This window comes from Crocodylus porosus, unplaced genomic scaffold, assembly GCF_001723895.1.
Source record: "Crocodylus porosus isolate Cpor-Errol unplaced genomic scaffold, CroPor_comp1, whole genome shotgun sequence".
Classification (NCBI taxonomy): Eukaryota; Metazoa; Chordata; order Crocodylia; family Crocodylidae; genus Crocodylus; species Crocodylus porosus.
Window position 1 is genome coordinate 147325286 of NW_017728886.1, and position 22178 is coordinate 147347463.

The window sequence follows — 22178 nt, forward strand, 5'->3', positions numbered from 1 at the left end:
CCTGTCCACTCTCCCAGGCCCCCCCACCCCACCCAGCTTTCTTATTTTTATTTAAAAAGCCAGGATGCTGGGGCTGGGCAGGGCAGCCATTAACAGGGCTGGGAGAACGGGCAAGGGATGAGAGCTCATGGCAGAGCCACCCCCATGGAGCACAGGGCAGTGGGGTGCAGCAGGGATCACCCCACCACCACCCTCGGCCTGGCAGGATCCAGTGAGTGCACGGCTTTTTTCTTTTTAAAAAGAGATGGAACGCTGGGGCCAGGCAGGGCGTGGGGCCAAATCTCCAAATCGAACAGGCCTATTCAGCAGCGGCTGAATCTTCAAATCAGATTTGGCCAGATTGATTTGGGACAGCGATTCGAATCACTGTCCCCCGAATCAGCCAAATCCTAGCAGCTAGTATTTGCTTCAAATTCGGCCTATTTCTTAGCATGCGAGTTAGTTATACTCAAACAAGGCAGTTGGTTCTACCACCCTTTATGTTAGTGGTTCTCAATTTTTTAGACTTGAGGCACCCCTAGGAAAATGCCATCTCTTAGTTTTGCAAGGTTCTTTAGGTAGGTGTGATATCTTTTATTAGAACGAGTACTTAGAAAAAGGTTTGCTAGCTTTCAGGCGTGCACACCTTTCTCCAGCGGAGAACAGCAGAGACTCCGTATGCCTGACGAAGGGTAATTGCACCTGAAAGCTTGAAAAGAACTTTTTGCCAACTACTCAGTTGGTCTAATAAAAGATGTCACAGCTACCCAAAGAATCTTGCCCGCCTATGTCCTTAGACCAACACAGCTACAAGCAAAAACCCAGCTTTTAGTTTTAGCTTTTTTTTGTCTACAGAAAGAAAAAAGTTTTTCTGTTGCAAAAAAAAAAAATTCAGAAAGACCACAACTGTGAATTTTTATTTGAAACCTCTGGGCTAATCATGTTTGTAAGTATAAGTATACTTACTTATGTTTGTAAGTATAAGCGAGACACCCTGAAACACCCATGAAAGGATCTCAGGACACTTTACAGCCTAACCTAGATACATACCATGGTGGGGGGGAAGGAGCAGGTTTTACCATCCACACTAATTGAGAGCAGCCCTTTCTAAATTTAAGAATGTAGTGGGACTAGAGTGACAGAACCAGTGTTAGGGGATTGTGCCTTTTTAGATTTCTTTTAAGTCGTCCCTTTACACAGAATAATTGCGTCAATACAAAACCACGCATTAAAACAAGGCTCATCTGGGATATTCAGTTGACAGCTGTGTTGCTCCTCTTGCCCACAGGATCCAAGACAGCTTTTTGTTTTAATTCAGACATTGAATTAGATGTTTGCAATTTGCAAAAACAAGAATTCACTTCAAGACCAAAAAAAACCAAACAAACAAACAACAGAGAGAGACTTTGGAGGAGTAAGATTATAGCCTAGACAAGCTGCTGTTTATAAGCCTCTGCCTTATCCAAATTACAGTACCAGAGGTGATGGCACGAGACCCATTCAGTCTTCTTCCATGGCAAGTGTGCCTGATGTCTCCTTTATTCTTCCTACCCTTTTGCTCATCAGTGATACTAGCCATAGTTCCCCATTTGTCAGTGTCTTCTATTCCTGTTTCAGCAGGGGGAAGTCCTGTCTCCCACACCAGTGCTATCCAGCTCACTCTTCTCTCCCTTTTAGAGACACACTTCTGAGATTCATAAAAGTTACAGAACTTCTTTGAAAATCCTCTCTCCAAGCTGCCTACTGTTTAAGCCAAGTGATTATTTACAGCCTTCTGACTTTTAACAGCATTAGCAATGTGGAACAATTGTAAATAATTTAGAGTGGAGGATCTCTTTATTACTCCCAAAATCAACAGGATTTGTATTCTCTTAGGATGTGTCCCGACAAGCACGCTTGAGTGTACGCTTCATAGGGGCACATATTTGTGCTGCTGCTTTTTGTCCCTGGGCACACCCCTGCATATGCGCTCCAGTGCACTGGCCAGGTGATACCTGTACTGGCCTCAGATGCCTTACCTGGGGTCCTGGGGCCCTTCTGGAGCAGAAGCAGCACTAAGCCAGTCACTTGGAGCCTAGGCAGCAGCCAGAACATGCATTGCCAGAAACTGGAGCCTGGCTGGCCAGAGTCATGCTGCCGCTGCATGCACCATGCTGCTTTCTTCAGCAGCATTTTTTTACCCCAAAAAACTCCACTGTGCTGCAAATTAGCAGCATGATGAACAGCTGCAAGTGTGCCAGATTCAGTTTGCAGTGCCTCACACTGCACGTGTGCACTCATCAAGATGTGCCCTGACTAGCACCACAACTGAAAGGGACTTAGAGATACAAAGTATGAACATGAGCCATCAGTGTGATGCTATAGCCAGCAGGACAAACAATATTCTGGCATACATCAACTGATGCATCTCCCAGCAAAACCAAGGAAGTGATTCTTTTACTTTACCCAGCATTGGTCTCAGTACTATATGCCGCACTTTAACAAGGCCATTGAAAAGCTTGAGAGAGTCCAGAGAAGAGCCACCTATATGACCAGGGACTTGCAAGGCAAGCCATACGAGGAAAGGCTGAGGGACTTTGGCCTCTTCAGCCTAAAAAAAGAGAAGGCTGAGAGGGAACTTGGTAGGAGTTTACTACTGCATCAGGGGAATACATCAAAGACTCGGCAAACAACTGTTCACTGGGGCACCCTTGGAGAAAACCAGGAGTAATGGCCACAAACTCCTGGAAGACTGTTTCAGGCTTAACATTAGGAAGAACTTCTTCGCAGTCAGGGTATCCAGACTGTGGAATAAACTCCTTCCAGAGGTGGTGCAATCACCTACCCTGGAAATCTTCAAGAGGAAACTGGATGATCACCTGACCCCAGTTGTTTTTCCTACCTAGTAGAGGGGGGCTGGACCCAATCATCTTGCAAGGTCCTTTCCAGCCCTTTACAATCTATGAATCTATAAGAGATCAACATTTAAAAAAAAAAAAAAAAAAAATAGTAATAATAATGCATGCTAACTTTATCCATGCAATTGCAAGAACTGCATGTGCCTACTAGTTATCTGAATGAAAAGCAACTAGGTAGATCATAGAAAGTTAGGGTTGGAAGGACCCTCAGGAAACCTCCCCTCCCCCCTCAAGGAGGACCATCCCCAACTATATCATCCCAACCAAGGTCAGTGGTTGTCAACCTGTTTAGACTTGAAACACCCCTAGACAGACTCAAGGCACACCTTGAAGAAGTGCCATCTCTTAGTTTTTACTTTTTGCCTACAGAAAAACAGTAGAGAAGTTTTTTTGTTGCAAAGAACTCGAAGACCACAATTTGTAAACTTAACAGTGCAAACAGTTTGGGATCCCACAGCACCCTTGAAAGGACCTCAGGGCACCCTAGGGTGCTGTGCAGCCCTGGCTGAGAATCATTAAGTTAGATAGTATTTGACTTACATATGCCAGTTTTTGATTCAGAAGCAAACTACTGCTGATATATAATTCTGAGAATACTTTTAGAAAGCAGGAAGTAAAAAAAAAAAAAAACCAAAAAAAAAAGTCTTCAAGTATCATGATTAGCATCCAAACCACTGTTACATTTGACACCTTCCTTCCAAGACTTACACCTAAGGAAGCCTATGGGAGGTTTGCTAATGATTTTATGGAAGATTAGGACTGAGTTATGAAACAGCATAAGAAATTGCAATTCTGCCTCTGCTACAAACATTAATTATTTAAGCAATTGCAGACTGAGAAAGAACCAGAACTGAGGATCTTACCTTCTTTCTACGTGAATGCAGGCACTGGCTCAGTTTCCTGGTTCATAGGGTACATTAATTCTCCTGGTGAACCAAGAAAACATCCTTTCAAAGGCAAAAAAAGTCAAATAAGAATCCAAACAGAGCATAATACTCAGGAACAAACAAGTTGCAGATGAAATCCTGAGGGAGACCTTATGAGCACGTAGTGAGCACCCATGACTTATGCTCACAGGGGAGGAGGTAGAGACCACCTTCCCTCTTCGACCAGCAAAAAGTACTATTTCTGGCAACAGGAAACAAGGCATCAGGTCTGGCTGCAAACTCTCCCTTCTTATTTTCTTTTCCCTTAATTCTTAATTTTCAAGTCTAGGCTTGGCTTTACCAGTCTCTAAACAAAACACTCCCTCTTTCAGGTTCCTTATACAAAAGCTTCAGTAGTATGATTGGTTTATAATGTTAGTGTGCTGATCAGGTGAGAGCTTGACTTTCTTTTAATGATTTTACCCTTTCCAAGTTTGACTGATTAACAGACTGATTAGTTAGGCTTCAGATACTGCTTAGCTAACAAACCCTCTCTTGCCTAGCCCCATATATACTTCCTTCCATATCCTCTTTAGATAGGGTTTTATTTGCCTTAATTGAGTAACCTGCTGCAGTTGTCAGCGTGCCTTACTAACATTACTTGGTTCCCAGGTTTATTAGGATGTATGGTTTGTTTAGATACTTGATTCTCAACTTGGCAAACAGAGAAGGAAGCAAACAGATCTTCCTAGCCTCTTTTTCACTACAAAACATGTTCTTAACTCAAAGCAGTTCATACAAGGTAAAAGCCTAGTGAAAACAAAACAATTTATAATTTATACAGTTTAGCACCTCAATCTGCTGACAGATGAAAATGCTTCAATTTGCCAGCTCTTAATTAAGATTTTACCACATACAAGCCACTTCACATCAAGCACACATTTTTATGACACTTACCCAGGTGCCTTAGACCTTTTCAGAGGCTTCCAGTTGGCATCCTCTATAAACTTTCTCCAGGTCTTATTCAGCCCCAGAATAAATTAAGCCTTTTTTCTTATACTTGCAAAACCACCACAAGTAATCATCCTCCTAATTTTGAAGGGAAGGGAACTATTTGTATCCCCTGACACCCTCTAGCTCCCATCAACACTAGAAATATATCTCCCAGAATTCTAGCCATTCTGGGCTGAAATGAGAGCAGGGGCAAACTCTGAACCTGCCTGAAAGAGCAATCCTATGAAACAATACAACAGTCCTATGAAATTTTACCAAATCCTAAGAAGACTTTTTCCTGCTCCTGACTGACCTCATTCTCTGTAGTAAGGGTTCACACTGGTTGTAGTGATACTAGCTCATAATTCACAAGTGTGTGAAGGCAAGGTCCTTCAGTTTTGGGCCTGATGCTGCAGTCAGATAAAGGTGGCAGACCTGCATGGTTACTGAGAGCGTTAACATTTGTTAATGTTTTGTACAAGAGGTAACATTTTTGATGGAGTCAGACTTGCTTTAATCTCTACCCTAAGACCTATCAAAACCAAGCAAATGCACCTGCTGCTTTTGTACGTGGGGCAGCCCCAGAAAATTCCATCTGAATCTGGTAATGGACAAGTTACTGATCTGCTCATCTGAGTTTGATAGGAACTTTAACTGAATGGAAATGTCCTGCATCATCAAGTCCAACTGCCCAGTGTTGTAGGTGTCACAGTGAGGATTTGGTAATTTGTGTTTGACTGCATCATGTAAAGGAATAAAAATAACGTTGTGGTGAAAAACAAGAACTTTATCTCAGGAAACCTGACGGAGGGGGTTGGCTCTGCAGCTTGCATCCTGTGTGATCTTCAGAAAGCCACAAAGGGCCAGTTGTGCAACGGTATTTAGATGCCTAAAAATCCAGTTAGGTGCCTCATCAGCAGGGATCTGGGTTTTCCGTTTCCCACAGCAAAATGGAGACAACCACAGATCTCCTGGTTTTATTAGGAAAAATGTGGAATTTCTCTTTTAGCAGAGAAAGCCACGGATTTCCCCCTTTTGCAAACAGCTCTTGCAGGCTGGTTGAGTTCCAGCCTGCAAGAGCTGTTTGTAAAAAGGGCAGGAAGCCCCAACCCTACTTGGAGGGGCAGGGGGAGGCAGAGGGGGAAGGGCAGAGTCTGTGGCTTTTAATCAGTCACAAGGCCTAGGTCAGGATCACTTTCCTCCTGCACCCTGTGAACTGGTAAGTGGGGCTGTCGGGGCTGGGGGGTTGCAGTGCAGAGCTGGGGTGGAAGTTGGCTGGGGGGTTGAGGAGCAGGGAGGTGTTGGGGTAATACAAAGTGCGTGGCATGGCGTGGCGTGGCCGGGTTTTGCCTGCAGGGCTACAGAGGCCCTGCAGAAGGAAACTCAAGTCCACAGCCTGCCCCCATACAGATCTGGGGGTGCAGGTCTCCCTTGCTCCCTGGGAGCGTGCGCAGCAGCCAGGAACCAGCCCCGCCCCTGCCCAAGTCTGCAACAGGCAGCAGGAGCAGGGGAGCAGGCTCTGTGCTCCTGCTGCAGCTTCCTTCTGTTGGGGGTAGGGAGCTGTGGACCTGGGTCCCTGGTCCCATAGCACTGACAGCTGGGGACCCCTTCCAGCATGGCAAGGGGGCAGAGACTGTGGGTGGCGGGCAAGGGGCATAAGCAGAGCTGTGGAGGCAGTGGGTGGCCTTTAATTTTAATCACGGATTTTGGGGGTTTTATCAGAGAATTTACGTTTTTTTTATCATGGAAAACCAGGATCCCTGCTCATCAGTCTTCAAAAGCACTTAAATACAGGAAACTAGCCATTAAGGTACTTCTGAAAATCTCAGAAGGTACCTACCTGCATTATTAGACTCATAAATACCTTTGAAAGTCTGGCCTTTTAACTTTCCTCATTTTTTTAGGTTTTTTATGTATTCAAATGGGGTGGGGGGAAAAGGAATTGTATGTTACAAGGGCAAATCTTGAGTCCTCAACAGTGCTTGGAGATCCACGAACTAAAGAAGAAAGTTTGATTAGCACCTAAACATTAGGTAGTAAGCTGCAGTAAACCACAGTGCATGATCTTTGGACCTGATTGCATGAGATACTGAGCACTTCCAACTGGAAGGTGGGGTTTTACTGCACCTTGTTTGTATGTCAGCACCACCGTGTTATAGAATTGTTCCCCTACATATGCAAATCTTCATTTTCTACCTGAATGTTGAACAATGATACTTAGTCTTCCTTCTTTAGGTCATAGATACTGGAGTACTGTGTTTTTTTTAAATCACTGAACCCATGGGGACTGCAGGCATTTCACTGGAAGATATCCACATGAACAGCAAGGATCTATTGGAAAAAGAACAACTAGATGCTGGAGGATTTGGGATGGTTTCTTTATGTTTGCACAAGACACAAGGGCTTGTGGTGTTAAAAACAGTGTACACGGGACCCCAACGCACTGAGTAAGTTGGAGAACATGGATTTGAATCTCATTTACAACAAAGCCACCTTGCCAGGGAGAAGGAGCCTTATCATGGATCTAAGATATAAAAAATGTTCTATAAAAGTGTTGTGCTGTTATTATTTAAAATAGTTGGATGACAGGTACTATATATGCAGAAAGTATTCTTATATTGCAGGAATCAGCATGCAATTTTCACTTTCCCTGAAAAACTAACTCTTTTATAGTTATCCATGAAATGAAGTTCTTGTTTTCCTGATAAAATTAATAGCTTCCATAAGTAAGGTATAAAAACAAGGAATTTCTTATGCATTTAAATGAAAATAAAGACTCCCCTGGACAACTCTGGGATAACATGGTTATCTTTTTAAGCATGCAAATGAAATGTCACATACGATCAGGAATTTAAGTGCAAATGCCCAGTGAGGACTGCCAGGAAAAAAATTTTTGGAGTCATAAATCCTATGCATCTCAGCCAGTAGAGGGAGACAAAAGACACACATTACTCTAGTTTGGGTTTTGTTGTAACAACAGAACTGAGACTAATGAATAGTTCCGCATTTCATTTTTAGTAGCAGAGACTGAATTAAGAGATAGTTGTAGTCAGCAGAGTGCTACAACAGATGGCATTAATGATCGCACCTCCTCTCCCCTAGCTATAAGGGTGCTTTGGTTATCCTTATATCCTTAAATTGATTGTTAGTTAAAGGGTAGGCTCAGAATGATGCTCTGGCCTGAACCAAGTGTACATGCAAGCAGCCCAACCAGTTGTCAAGAGCTACAGAATAACAGAAAGGGCCAAGAAGAGATAGTTTCCCCTTGATTAATAGCCAGGAAGAGGGTGAACAGCCAACATATTGTGTGGAAACTGCCACTTCCCCTTGTAATATGGCTGGACTTCTTTTTTTCCTTACTAAGTTTTCTCTAGTCCATGTGAAACAGTGGTCCAAGTAATTTTTTTAACATTCATGTAGAGCTTCCTACTTGAGAGTTGGTGCAATTCATTAAGACATCCAACTAACAGGTCCCTTTGGACAAGCAGCATTCCAAGACCTTAGTGCTTAACAATAAGGTTTGTTTAAACATCCCATGTCCACAGCCTTGGTAGTCTTGTCTCTGTAATAAACCCCAACTGAAATTCAACTTTGAGACAGTCTCTGTACAATAGCACTTGGGCAAAAAGACCTATATACTTCTATCCAAGCCTGGGCAGCTCCTGAAAAGGTCCCTAGAGCCTATCTAACCAAAACCTTTTTATTTCTCTCTCTTTCTTTCTATATCAGGCAGATCACTTCCAGATCCTTCAGCCAGTAAGACAGTATTTCACAAATTAAGAAAACCAAGGCTCTCCCTTTTGCAAAAAATGTAACCAATTATACTCCATCTTCAGGTCCACCATGTACAGTAGGACCTGAATCATTCATGTCCAGGTGGTTCAAAACTACAGCAAACAGCTGGATCACCTCAGCAGTCCTGCACAGCTGTCTATAGCAGCACTGTATGTTCACCATCACTTCAAAAACCCTCATCTTTGTAGGGCCAGGGAACCTAACCCTGTGAAGAATCCTGGTTATACTATTCTTATTAAAAGCTACCTGTATTTTAAAAAAATGAGTGACATTAAACTGCATTATAAAATGTGTTAATATTCTACATTAAGTCTCAACTAAAAACATAACATTGTTTGCAGGAGTTACCATCCATTAAGATACATGGCACAGTTCACGCTTCTCAGACTAATTTATCAGGCTGTCTGCAGTCGCTGGCAGACATTATTGCATTGAGTACCCTTCAGTCAGGTTTTGAAGGCTGCTACTGTAGCTATAGCAAGTAGAGACTGACATTTTTCAAATAAAAGCAGAACAACTGAGGGTCTGTCCAGCTGCCCTATCGCCCCTGCTATTCCCTCTTCCTAGGTTGGTTTTGATGCTTTGGTTTTTAAAATAAAAATGTTTAGAGGGCATAGAACATCTTGGGAAATGCACTACCACTTTGATTTGGTAGTCTAACTATGCTCTTATTTTAAGAATAACAAAGCTAGTTGTCTATCTTTTTAGGTATCTTACTATACATATTTGTAGTAAATTAAGCCAATCAATTGCCCGGTCTGCAAAAATTACTCACTACTATTTTCTAAACCTCAACAAAAAATATTGAATGCCTGATTTTTGATAAAATGCATAAACTAGCTAGACAAGATTGTTCAGCATTGCACATACAAAACTTGTGCTTATGCCATTATGAAAAATCAAACCTTAAAATAATTTGGGGGATAAAGTTAAACGGAACCAGTGTAAGAGACCTGCCTAGCACCTGTGACCACATGGGTGCAGAGAAAACCTGACATATTGCCAGAGCTGCCCACACTTGATTGTCCTGACTCAAAGCTTATTAAATGTTGCCAACCACTAGTGTAAACTAAAGTCAGTGGAGCTGTGCTGATTTAAATTAACTAAAGATCTAGCTTGTCTTCTTACAAAGATGGAGTGGGTTTCTTATTTTGGCTGCTTCTTTCATCTTGAATCCACAGGACTTGCCAGCCTGTCTATGCTCTCTCTAATCTGGCACCTGAACACAATGTAACCCTGTTGTTTCCCTTCCACAGATTTAATGCTTCCCTTCTTGAAGAAGGCAAGATTATGCGCAAACTAAAACATGATCGCGTGGTGAAATTACTAGGTGTCATTCTGGAAGATGGGAACTACTCTCTGGTTATGGAGTATGTCCACAAGGGGAGTCTGATGCGCGTGCTAAAAACAGTGAGTAGAGAACTAAAAGCAGTGCTCAATCTTTGGGCCCTAGGTACTAGATGAGTGACACAGGGCTAGATCTCACATAGAGTAAATGCTCAAGGTTGGGTCCTGTGGGCCCAAATCAGGTCTTCTGTACTCAGCTTGGACCCCCATGCTGCCTTGACCTGTCTCAGCATGCCCAGATTGGGCTCCTGGATTGGCTTAGCCCTGCACACCAAAGTCAGGCCCTGTGCTGCCTTGGCCCTGCCCTGTTTACCTGGATTGGGCCCCATGTGCCTAGGTCAGGCCCTGTACCTCTTCAGCCCAGCCCTGTCTGCCCAGATTGGGCCTCATTCCAGCTGAGCCCTGCACACCTGACTATGCGGAGCCATGTTAGCCATGGGGCTCTCCGTAGGTCCAGAAATTTGGCAGCAGGGAAAGGAGTAGCAATTAAGGCTGTTCCGCATTTTCAACATGTGAGAAGCCCTGCCATCTGGATGATGTGACTCTGAGGGTCAAGGACTAAACACTGAACCCATAGGTCAGGGATTAAAGTCTCTCTTGTTCAGGAATATGTCAGTCATTATCATTGCAAGCTAATGCTGTTGAATGTTTTAAAAATCATTTTAAAAATTAAATAGTTTTTCAGGATTTTTTAAAGGTCATTGTTTCTGTTTTTGTTTGGAAGAGATTGTGAGCTGTATGGTATTTAAGCCTTGGCGTGGATTATACATGAAACGCATTTATTCGATATTCAGTATGAGGAAATGAAATCAATTCTCTGTTGAGGGTTGATAAGAAGCATGGAAGGGACACAACGTTGCTTTTGTCACTAAAGATGTAACTGTATAGTCAAGTTCCTCAGTTCCTGATCCTCATCTCTCTGCTTAAGGGCCAAGTGCAGCAACAGCTGTGAAGGCTGCAAAATAGGGAGGGCAGTTTACTGAGTTGTCATTTTTACCCACACACTGGATTTCTGCACAAGGACTTTTCTCTTTGGCAGAGTGGAGGAAAGAGGCTACAAAGGTGCTTGGGAATGCCTACTATTCCCCCCTTTTATCCATATAGGTAGTTGAGGTGACTGTACTTGTTACTAGTGGCAGGCTAGTAGCAGCAAAGTACCTGTAAAATTGCTCTGATACCAAGCTGCAGGGTAAAAACCATTTCCCCCAACCATTCTTCAGTCCCCACGTGTCTCATTTAATTAGGCTTTGCACATAGAAGACAACATTTAGCCCCTACTGAGTTAGTTCCAGGATCTAACGTGGCAGTAATTTTTGACTGAAGAGCAGACAGTAGTCTCCTTGAATCATTAGGCCAAAGACCGCCCTCAGATGCATGCATTCCATTCTGTTGAAATTTCTGAGAGCGCTGAGGGGATGCATCATTTGAGGGTTTATTACAGAGTGACTATTGCCTATCACTGATCAACCATTGTAAATATGGAGTTCTCAAGTTTACTTTAGTGTACTTTGGCATAGATTACACCATAAAAGGATGTTGTTTGCTTTAGCTGGGAAGGAAGGAAGAAAGACACTGTGTAAGACTGAGAAAGGATGCCTTTTAAAGTCTATTTGTTTCATTTTACAACACTGTATAATAGTTATATTGCTATTTAAAAACAAACAAAACAACAGTCATCTATATTTCCTTTTCTTCATTTTAGTCCACAATTCCTGTGCCTCTGAAAGGGCGGTTTATCCTGGAGATCATTGAAGGAATGGTTTATTTAAGCGAGCAAGGTTTAGTACATAAAGACCTGAAACCAGAAAACATCCTTGTGGACAATGACTTTCATATTAAGGTACTATTAGAATTCAAAATGGAGAAAGCTTGTGGATTTGGGCCAGAGATTCTGAGGACACACTTTCTACAAACCCCAGCATTTTTGGAGGATTCTGAAATTAATTTATAATATAATGGTCCTGGGGCCTGGCGAAGAGCACATTTCAGCAGCACACTGGCCCCTGTAGGATCTGATCCCGGCAGATTCATCTCCCCTCCGTGAAAAGACACCACGGGATATGAAAAAGTAGTGACAAAATATTGGTTCTCTCCATTTAATTTATTTAGAGCATATTAAGTTTTAAACTAATGAGTCTCAACCAGGGTGCTTTGGACATCCTGGGGTTCTACCAGTTCCTTTCAAGGGTGCTGTGAGGTGTAAGCAGATAAACTAAGTAGGTAAACGCAGACTCAGTCTTGTCCCTGTCTGAACGATCCCTGATCCCCGCTGCCCAGCCCCTCTGCAAGGGAATAAGTTCTGTGACCTATAAAATCAGTTTCTGAAATTGACGCGTCTCAATTCACAGAGGTGAGAGGGGTGTTGCAAGTCCAGTGAAAGGTGTCTTGAGTCCGAAAAGGTTTAAAACCACAGTATTAAACAAACATCAGCACCTACAGTTTGAGACAAAATATTAGAAGACCAGATCAAAGTTTCTTATGGATCACATCTGTCCTCCTTTTGTTTCTCCATTTTTCCCTCTTTCAATATTGTTTTTCTGTCCTTTGCATCCCTTCTTTCTTATATTTAGATATCAGCCAGCAGCTACAAAGATATATTACCCCAGTCCTCTGAAGAAATGGTTTATAGGCATCGTTCAAATCCTCTTGGTGGTAGTAGAGCCTTCCTGCTGATCTCAGTGGGTTTTGCATCAAAACTGATTTGCATAGTTGATACTGAATAACCCTGAGTAGGATCTGCAGAAGCCTCTCAGATCCACTGCTCGTATCCAGTCAAGAAACAACTGAAACTCACTTGCATCCTTTTGTGAGATAATTTAATAAGGAGAGCTCTGCTTCTTGTTACACATGAGCTGGTGACAAATGACATGACAAAGTTAAGCTAAGACTAGAGCAAAAGGCAGTCTGAGTATCCTCCAGCTAGATGTACCTGACGACTACTGTCTATACAACATAGGTATTCAGGTCTTATGGTCTGAACTTCAGTGTATAGACGAAACCTCATCAAGCTACCATAACCATGTTATAAAACCCTATGGCCAAATTCAAAGGCAAATCTAAATAAGTCAGAATAGTCTAAGGTAGTGGAGTGTTGGAGGTACTGTAAAGACACTTTAGAAGGCTAAATTTTGTTTTATGAATCTGACTAAGGTATGTACAACCAGCTATAATGAATATAGGATTAATGAAACAATCTCTTTTGACTATTTTGACCTTTTTTGTTTTGTGTTTTTTAAACTATATATAATTTAGCAAATTAGTAAGCATTCCAGTACAGTTATATTAGTTTTTGATCTTAAACTAAATATAGTGCCCAACCCCTAGCATATTAGTAAAGCTTCTATTCTTTCTTTAAATAGAAAACAGCATGTTCTGTTATATGTGATGATGCACAACATCTGCAACCTCCTTTTCAAAATCCTAGATTTGCCCATGCAAGCCCCCTCTCCCCTTGAATGCAAAAGGGTGAAGGAGTGTAAGAGAATCAAAGGAAATCTGACTGCAAATAATGGATCCAAGCTACGTCATCTTAAATGCTTCACTTTCAACCTGAAACCTGGGTTTAAAAGGGTTCAGGGTAAAATTCTGCCCTTAGGTGAGCTTTTCCTTGTAGGCATCACTCTAGCAATTGTAACCAGTTTGGACTTGTACATAAGTAAATAGAAGTTGTGTTATAACAGCCTGTCCTATTATGCTAAAAGTTTTAATGGAGTTGAGGACTAATGTGTCCCAGTTAGCAACCATTTGCTTTTACCAAAAAAGGCCCATACAACTTTAAATTTATTTCATTTGCTTTCTCTTGCCTGTATTTATTGGAATGCTTCATTTTTGGACAAATCAACTTTTTGATAAATGGTCCCTAATATATTAATAATCTAAAGTCATATGTGAAATGCATTGCCCTATTTCCTCTCTTTGCCACATCCTCCATTCTTAGAAGCTTTGATCTGCTCTGTTTTGCAGATTGCTGATTTGGGTGTTGCCTGTTTTAAAAACTGGAGTCGACTGACCAAAGAAGAGACTAATCGACAGAGGAAACTGAAAAGTGCTTCTAAGAATGCATCCCAGTCCAATGCTGGCACTCTCTTCTACATGGCCCCAGAGCATTTAAAATCCCTGAACATAAAACCTGTGGAGAAGTCAGATGTTTACAGTTTTGGCATTGTGCTCTGGGCAATTTTTGCTAACAAAGAGCCATATGAACGTAAGTCATCTGGAAATAACTTCTCTAAAGCAAAATTCATGTTGTTTTCATTTCATGTAGTAGATTTAAAATATCCTACAAACATTAAATAATACCCTACCCTTTCACCCCAGGAATTACTGACCATCAATTGGTGTAGCTGCGTTACTAGTGACCTTTAAGTGTAGACAAGGACATGTAGGCTACAAACAGGCTTCTCACCTGTTCGTTCCCAGTTGTCCCAGGTATTAACCCAGATCAAAACAGGAATGGTACAGCCCTTCCAAACTGAATTACTGGTCCTCTCTCAGCAAGTGGCCAGCAAGCATATAGCCTAACAGGGTTGTTTCTGGACTGATGTGCATTTCACATGAATTGTCCAGAGTTAACTTACAGGTCTAAGGCAAGTCTTAGCACATTTTCTCTCACATACTTCACAAGTACTCAAAGTGGAACAACAGATTCAGATGTCTGTAGGGTCCCATGACAAAAATCTCTCCTGAGAGAGATCTGTTTATATCCATAGAGGTTTGCATTTAATATGCAAGTTGAACTCTACCTCTTCTGGAAACAGGAAGCTCAACTGATTCAAACCAAGGCTTATAAGAATCAGCCTTTATGCAGCTACAGCAGTTGCTGGTCACCAACTGCAGAGAGAGGCCCAAGTGTAGGCCAGGACTCCTTAATCTTTACAAGGCCCTGAATTGTTTTGTGAGTTTACAGATGCACCATGTATATATACACACAGAAGCTGAGCCAGATGTTCTTGGCTCCCAATCCTATGCTTTGCCTGCTAGATTTCTCTTGTCAGTTTTCAGGTGCAGCAACAGAGATCTGTTCCTGCAAGATCCATAAATAAGACTGAAAATCCATTCAGTTACAATACAAGTGTCCACAATGTTTATTTCACTGTACATTGAGCTTCTTCCTATAAAAAGCTGCAGAATCAGTGCCTCCTGATTTACTCACAGACTCAGTGAGTGGTGGCATATGCCAACAGGAGGTTGGTGGGTATAGTTTAGGTACCTTCCTTTGAAGATTTCCTTTACTCTTTCAGCAGAAATATAGGAAACCTTACTCTGCCATTTTGATGTGCAGGGCTGACCTTTTGCATCAGCAAAACCTGCTGTTAGGAGCCTGATACAAGATTCTTTTTTTCAGATGGTATAAATGAAGAACAAATTTACTATGGCATCACAAATGGGAGCAGGCCAGACACAGATGAAATTAAAGGAAGTTGTCCAGAGCATATTATCATACTAATGAAACAGTGCTGGGAACAGGTACCAGAGAATCGGCCAACCTTTAAAGGTGATTTACTGCTTTCTGATTATTATGGTGCAACATATAGTGATTTTAAAATCCAGCAAAGTGAGCACAGAGATATACACAGCTGCATCAGAGATGCATGAGCCTCATGCACCAGCTGAGTGGAGAAGCAGCACTTTTTAGGGGAAAAGCTGTAGCAGCTCATCCCTAATTCAGCACTCGACTGGGAATTAACCAGGTTGTATACCACCCAATGATCCAGGTTCCACTGTAGTTTGTATGAAAGATCCAGGTTGTGTTTGCCCCTTGCATAGGTGAGGTGTGCAGGATGTACAAGGTATGCAGATGAGGTGTGCAGGATAGGGGGAGAGCAAGAGGCCCAACTGCTATTCTTGGCCACAAAAGAGCACAGGCTCTAACTCCCTCCATCCACCTACATGGAGCCAAAAGGATTTGGATCCTTCACATACCTGCCAGCTGTGCATTTGGAAAGAGGATGCGCTCTGGGTGCAAGCTGGTACTCAGCATGTCAGCTTAGATGAACAATTGAACTGCACTGTTTGGTCTTAATGCTGAATGGAATTGTATCTTTGTCTTGCCAAGACACAGCTGCAGCTTAGAATACAGGAAAGGTGCAGCATGTGAAGCAAGATATGAGAGCATTTTCTTGGAGGACACTGACTTGCTTACCTGCTCAGCCTCTTTGATTCCCAGTCTGAAAGACACAGTCTGTAGGGGCATTGAAGTTGGACAGTTACTAAATAGATCATCTGCTACTTTAAAAATGAATAGAAAATAAAACCATCTCTACTTTGATCTTTTTAAGACTAAAGTCTGTTGCTTTTCTAAATTTGTGTAATCCAGTGTATAAAGTTTTCTTGGAAGTAGGCAAATGTGGCTCAGTAATTTATAGTTTTCACTTGAAACAACTTTCACCAAACTCTTTCCTTTTTACAGAAATCAGTAACATATACAAGCCATTCTACTATCATTGCTTAGAACAAGATGTTGAAGATGAAGTGAGAAAGATAAAAGTAAGTATGGTAACATGCCATGTTCTTCATAGCATAAGAAGATGTACATGCAACCACCTAAGGCCAGGTTCTAACTCCCTTACTCATACTGAATAGGACTGGACTCTGTGAGCACTCCTAGGAATTTCAATAAGTCTTGCTTGGTATGAGTTAAAGTGGAAGCACCTGACCCATGTTAAGTGTAAAGAAGCTCAGTGGAGTACCATATTTTCCTCTCATCCCAGAATAAAAACTACACATTTTGTTTTTGCAAGGCAGAATAAAACAAACAAACAAACAAACAAACAAACAAACTTACTTTTCCTTGTAGTAAGTAACTGAGTAACAGCAGCGAGGGAGCAAAGCCCTGCTCATTGCTCTTCTCCCTGTGGATTGTATACAGAGCTATTTTCACTTTTACCTGGCAGAAGCTTAAGCAACTGAAACTGCTCTTACCATGTTTCCTCAGTTAGAATGTGTACCCCAGTGTCCAGCAGGTGTTTTTGGAGGGGGTGGAGGGGAGGTGTGTTTGTGAGAAACTACGGTAGATTCTGGTCTGATTCTGATGAGCGATGTTTCTCCACTTGGTTCTGCTCAGAGCAGAAGGCCTGAACACACTGCATGTTTACACTGGTGAAATCGGTATTAGCTTTATACAATAAGAGCAAACAGACAACCAGCTGTCTCAGGTAAGTTGCCACTTGAACAGTATTGCAGCACCTCATGAGTAGGTAGCAGAGGAGACTGCAATCTGAGCTTGTATCAAGCAAGCAGCTGTCCCAAGATAACTGCAGGCACAGCACATCTAGGTTGGCAAAACAGCAGTGTAATTTTAAAACTTTTTCCCTGTGGTAACTCCTAACCTGAATTCTAGTAAGTGATGCTGCAGTAGTCATATCTGGTGTGTCTCTATTCCTTTTTACACCTACTTAAATATATTGTACTTCTAGGTCTTAACATCAGTTTTACTGTGGTGTAACTCCATTGGCATTGGTGGAAATCAGCAAGCCTGTTTGCTGACCAGCCTAGAGGCGACACTCTGAGCCACAGTTTGTGAAGTTCTTTTGCTGAGTGTTTAATATGCATACAAATTTACTATACGTTCATATGCTGCCTAGAGCAGCGAGGCCCAAACCTGGCTGATGCCTCTAACCTCCACAACACCACAAATTATAGAATAATTTATGAAGTAGTTGCAGTTGATACATCACTAATTTTAATAGTTAATAAATGTAAAAGTTCTTAATTACAATAAAAGAAAGAAAATATAAATTTATGAGTTGCCCATCAGATGCAAGCTGGCCCTTCTTCCTCTGATAGATATACAATTGCAAACTGCTCTATAGAGGGATGTTTTCCTGACCTGAGAAATAGTGAAAAGTAGGTTGTTTCCCAAGAAATGTTTACTGCCAGCTTAGGATGATTTCCAGTATTTTAAGTGGAGAAGTGAAAGAGTCTGCCTGTGCGTCTGTTCTGCCACACTATAATATTTTAGATGTGTTCCTCTCTTCCCAAAACTGCAAAATGAGGAACTGAAAGATTCTGATGTGAAAAGTCTCTGCAGTATAAAGAAAAGTCTAGTGTTGACTGACATGATAATAAAGCTTTTTAAAAATCAAGCTAATGAATAAAGATTCTTTCAGGATGGACTTAGCCAACCTTATTCATGTCAACTAGTAAATACTTATGTTATGAAAGCATCTTAAAACCCAGGCCAGAACTAGGGAGCCGTTGTGCTGGGTGCTCCACATACAAAAGGTAGTCCCTGGTCTAGAGGGCCTACAGTCTAAAAACATAAGCAGATGGGGAGTAAAGGATGCAATTACAATATGCAAGGAAATGCATATGGTAAGAAATTAATACAGCTATTCTAGTTAAATATATCTTTCTGACAAGCATCTCTCTGTGTAAATAGTCCTCTAGAAATCATGCAGGCAGGGAATAAACTGCTGCCTCTATTAGTGGGGCTGTGTAGGACCCGAGGGGAAGGTAGCCATCCCAGGACCTGGTTGTGTCCCCCCCCCTCCCCCCTTTGTGAGCTGCTCCACTTGCCAGTCATTTCCAGGTCTCACTTCCCCCCTCCCATCTCTTTCCTGCCATGACTAATGTTGTTTGTTGTTGGGGGAGAAGTCCCTGGGGCTGGGTGTAACTTTGCTAGGAGCCTTGTCTACTCCGGTAAGCCAGTCTGGGGCCTCTGCTCTTCCTCCACATTTCTCATGTAAGGGAGTGCTCCCATAAGCTTGAGGGCTTGCCAGGGCTTCAGCTGTCAGAGCCTTGGCCCCCTTTTTCTCTGGCCTCACCTTCTGCATTGGTCCACTGATTAAGGCCTCAGCTCTCAGGCATTGGCCCTGCCTTGACAGCAAGCTGGGGGTCCCGCCTCACTATGCTAGTCTCCACTTCTCTGGCTTGGGGTGGACTTCTGGCACTTGTAATAGGGGAGTACACCCAGGCACCCGTGCTCATGGTCTCCTCTGCCCCTGCACCCACAATCCTCTCCTCCGGCTGCAAGTTCAGAAGATGAAACAGAAAAAGAAACAAGTCATAAAATGAATAGTCTCCCTCCCTCAGGGTAAAAGCTGCCTGCAGGCCCTACCTCCACCCAGGAGCTCCTCTTCATGCTGCAAGCAGAGGATGTCCCCTTATGTGCAGGGAGACTGGGCTTATGTCTCTCAGCCTAGCCGCCTCCTACTCACATGACTGGATCAGCTGTGTCCACCCCCCCCCCTTCTTGCAGGGACCAGGTGCAGCAAATTGCTTCAGTAGCCCTCTGGCTTTTTTAGCCCCTGGTTCAATCCACCAGGTCCCCTACTCCTTGCTGCCCTCCTTGGCCCCTAATTTCCTACCGTAGTAGGTATTTCAAGTAACAGGAGCAGGGGTTCCCTGTTAGAGACTGTTCATGGAATAAGGGACTGATTCTTACCTGGGCAGTATGTCAGAATCAGGTCTGAGGAACAGATTGCTGTAATGGGCTTTAGGACTCGAGCTCTGTTCTGGGAAGAAGGTATGTTTATGGGAAGAAGTGGGCTGGTCTGGCTTGATTTTATCTTTGAAAGTACTTCCTGGAAGTAAAAACGAACAGTGACTAATCATTTTCAGAGAACAGATTCTCTCAAGCTAGGAGCAAAAGGTCACATTCAGATGTCCTTAAATCAAGTAGAAGTCCATTTTACTTCAAGTCAAGTTTTGCCCTAGTCGAGGTTTAAAAACAAAACAAAAAAAAAGCAGGGAGAGCTGAAACATCACAATGACACGAGATTATACTTTGGCTTTTGTGAAATGAAGACAAGGGTTTATAGAATTGGGAGTACACTTCTACTCCATGTTGCATCCTTTCAGAGACATTCTCCAAACTTGTCTCTTCACATCCTCCAGAAGAATCAATAGGAAGACACAGCCATGACCAGGTGTTACTTTTTTCTGCTATACTTTACAGGTCGGGGTACAAGATGGGATACATTTTGGCTATCTTTGTCTTGTGTATCATTGTATTCTTCAAGCAATCTCCATCTTCTAGGCACAGCCATATCTCAGGAGCAGAACAGAGCCAGACTGTCAATTCAATGGGACTCTGTGGAGTAAATGTTCAGTGGTTGTCTACACATGCAATTTATTTGAAACAAACTCTGGTGCATATTGTAGAGGAGTTTATTGCTCCTGGATGCCATGTTTGAACCTGCGCCCAGGACCTCAGCACACTGAGCCATGTTGGATCAGCCCCAGCTGGCAGGAGACCCAATGGAATCATCCTGGGGTTGTTCTGACACAGCTCAATATGCTGCAGAGGGGCTGGCTGGGATATGAGGGTGTTCCAGTGCAGATCTACCTGGCAGGCAGCCTCTGCACTGAAGCACCCTTGTAGCTCAGCCAGCCTCATCAGCATCTACACATGCATTACCGCAGAGTAAAAAACTCTGCCGTAGGGTAGTACAACTACTCGCTTAGTGTCGTAGTTACGTTCTTGAAAAAAATGCAACTTTAAGTGAAACAATGTTAAGCTAATCCAATTACGTCACAGTAGTTGCCTACTAGCAGGTAGCGGCCAAACAACATTATAAACCGAACATTGCGCGACTTTAAACAAGTATGCTCTCTAACAGATTAGCAAAGTAATAATGAAACAATGTTAACTGGGAGGATGTTAAGTGAGGAGCACCTGTATTTGTATTTACAAGTACTAACCCGCGGTGGAGTTTATTAGTTTACTGCAGCCTAGTAGGGCCTCGTGGCTAGATGCTAAAATGTTTACTGCAGAGCTAATTAGGCAGCTCCACAGTAAATGTGTTGTGTAGACACATCCAGCATGTATAAGGACATAGTTTGCCAAGATGAGAGGATCACATGCTATCATTCCAGAGCAGGTCTACCTGCTTTCACTGAAAACAGACATTTAACTTTACTGCTAACCAGGCTTTGGAAACGATCATTGTGCTGTACCTGTATTCCATGTTCAGGCTTAGCATGAGATCTGTGCAGGTCGTTCTTTTGTGGCATGTTATTTTGGGAATGCATCTGTTTTTCACCTTATTTTTTTTACTCTGTACAGATAGAGTACCCCGCACCACCTGAAAAGATACAAAGGATGCAGTCCCTTCAGATAGATGCTGTGTCTGAATCTCCCAGTAACACAGCCACAGGTAATTATTTCTAGTCACTAATGCATTATTCCCAGTGTTTTGCTTAGGGTAAATTCAGTGCTCGCATAATCTGCATGTAACCTTTTATCATGAAGCCATTTCAAACAGACCGACATACTCAGAACTCTGGAAAGAATCTAGAGTATTGAATCAAAAAATGGGATTTATCCCAGTTGTAAGTCATGAGTCACTGTTTCCAGGCTCTACTGTTTGAAAAAACAGGTTTTTTACACTGTTCTGCTTTCTTCTTTCTAGGAAGAATTTTCCTTTTCAGTATTTGATTTGTCATTGCTACTTTGCTAATTACCTTGCCTACTAATGTTAATTCGGCAGCACATCACAACCACAGAACTAGCTGGCACACGTGTTCTGCCAGAGTTCAGTTGCAAACTGACCAGTTAGCAATGCTCATACACCCATTTATACATACACACAAAATTGAATGATTGGGAAAATTCTACATGAAGTTTTTGTATTCTAGAGTATTTTAGAAGATTGTGGAACATTTCATATTAGGAAAGATTCCAGAACATTCGTCAGAGAATAGCCTATACCATGTGGTCACAACCCACTTATTCTTGTCTCAAGTAAAAAGTGTCATAGAAGCATCCCTGCAATTACGCTTAGAAAACTTACTGCACTATGGGTCCAATGGACCCATTTACACACAATATGATATATGTGCCTTCTTTATCTAGAACACCTGTACAAAAATGAATGACAGTAGCGTAATCAAGGAGGGGCAACTGGGTCAGCAGCCCTGGGCACCAACTTAGTGGAGGGGATGGAAAGCTAACAGCACCTGCTGCAGTCACACTAGCAGCCAGAAGTCACCACTGCCTTCATGCATCACTGCTGGCCTGGCCACCTAGCTGCTTGGTTACATCTCTGAATGAAACACAAGTATGAGCAGTGGAAGCATAAACAAACAGAAAAAGCCCATGAATGACAGTCTGAACTGCCCAAATATGTCTAAGTTATAACATTTTGGATTTAAAAACTGGGTCCACTGAACTTAGTATCTGGTTTATTTCCATCAGCTGAAGATTCTTATTGGCTACCATTAGAAGAATGGCCAATATCTTGAAAGATTGCATCTATTTCTTCTGGAGTCTGCAGATTTCTTGCCATTTTGCCCTAATAGCATTACTTGGCTTTCCCTTCCATCCCTTTGTTTGTGCCAACTAGTTTTTGCTCCGTAT

General features: G+C 42.4%; 1 protein-coding gene across 4 annotated transcripts in view; it reads left to right on the plus strand.

Moving 5' to 3' along the window:
* Positions 1-22178, plus strand: part of RIPK1 (receptor interacting serine/threonine kinase 1) — a 52600-nt gene that overhangs the window by 15294 nt on the left and 15128 nt on the right. For 3 of the 4 annotated variants that reach the window (XM_019542583.1, XM_019542593.1, XM_019542602.1), the window contains exons 2-8: positions 6971-7182; positions 9787-9940; positions 11580-11717; positions 13841-14081; positions 15222-15371; positions 16287-16363; positions 20886-20976. In XM_019542583.1, coding sequence (XP_019398128.1) covers positions 7016-7182; positions 9787-9940; positions 11580-11717; positions 13841-14081; positions 15222-15371; positions 16287-16363; positions 20886-20976 — 1018 coding nt within the window. In that variant the 5' untranslated portion in view covers positions 6971-7015. The remainder of the gene's footprint in view (positions 1-6970; positions 7183-9786; positions 9941-11579; positions 11718-13840; positions 14082-15221; positions 15372-16286; positions 16364-20885; positions 20977-22178) is intronic. The other variant, XM_019542612.1, reaches the window with a different exon arrangement.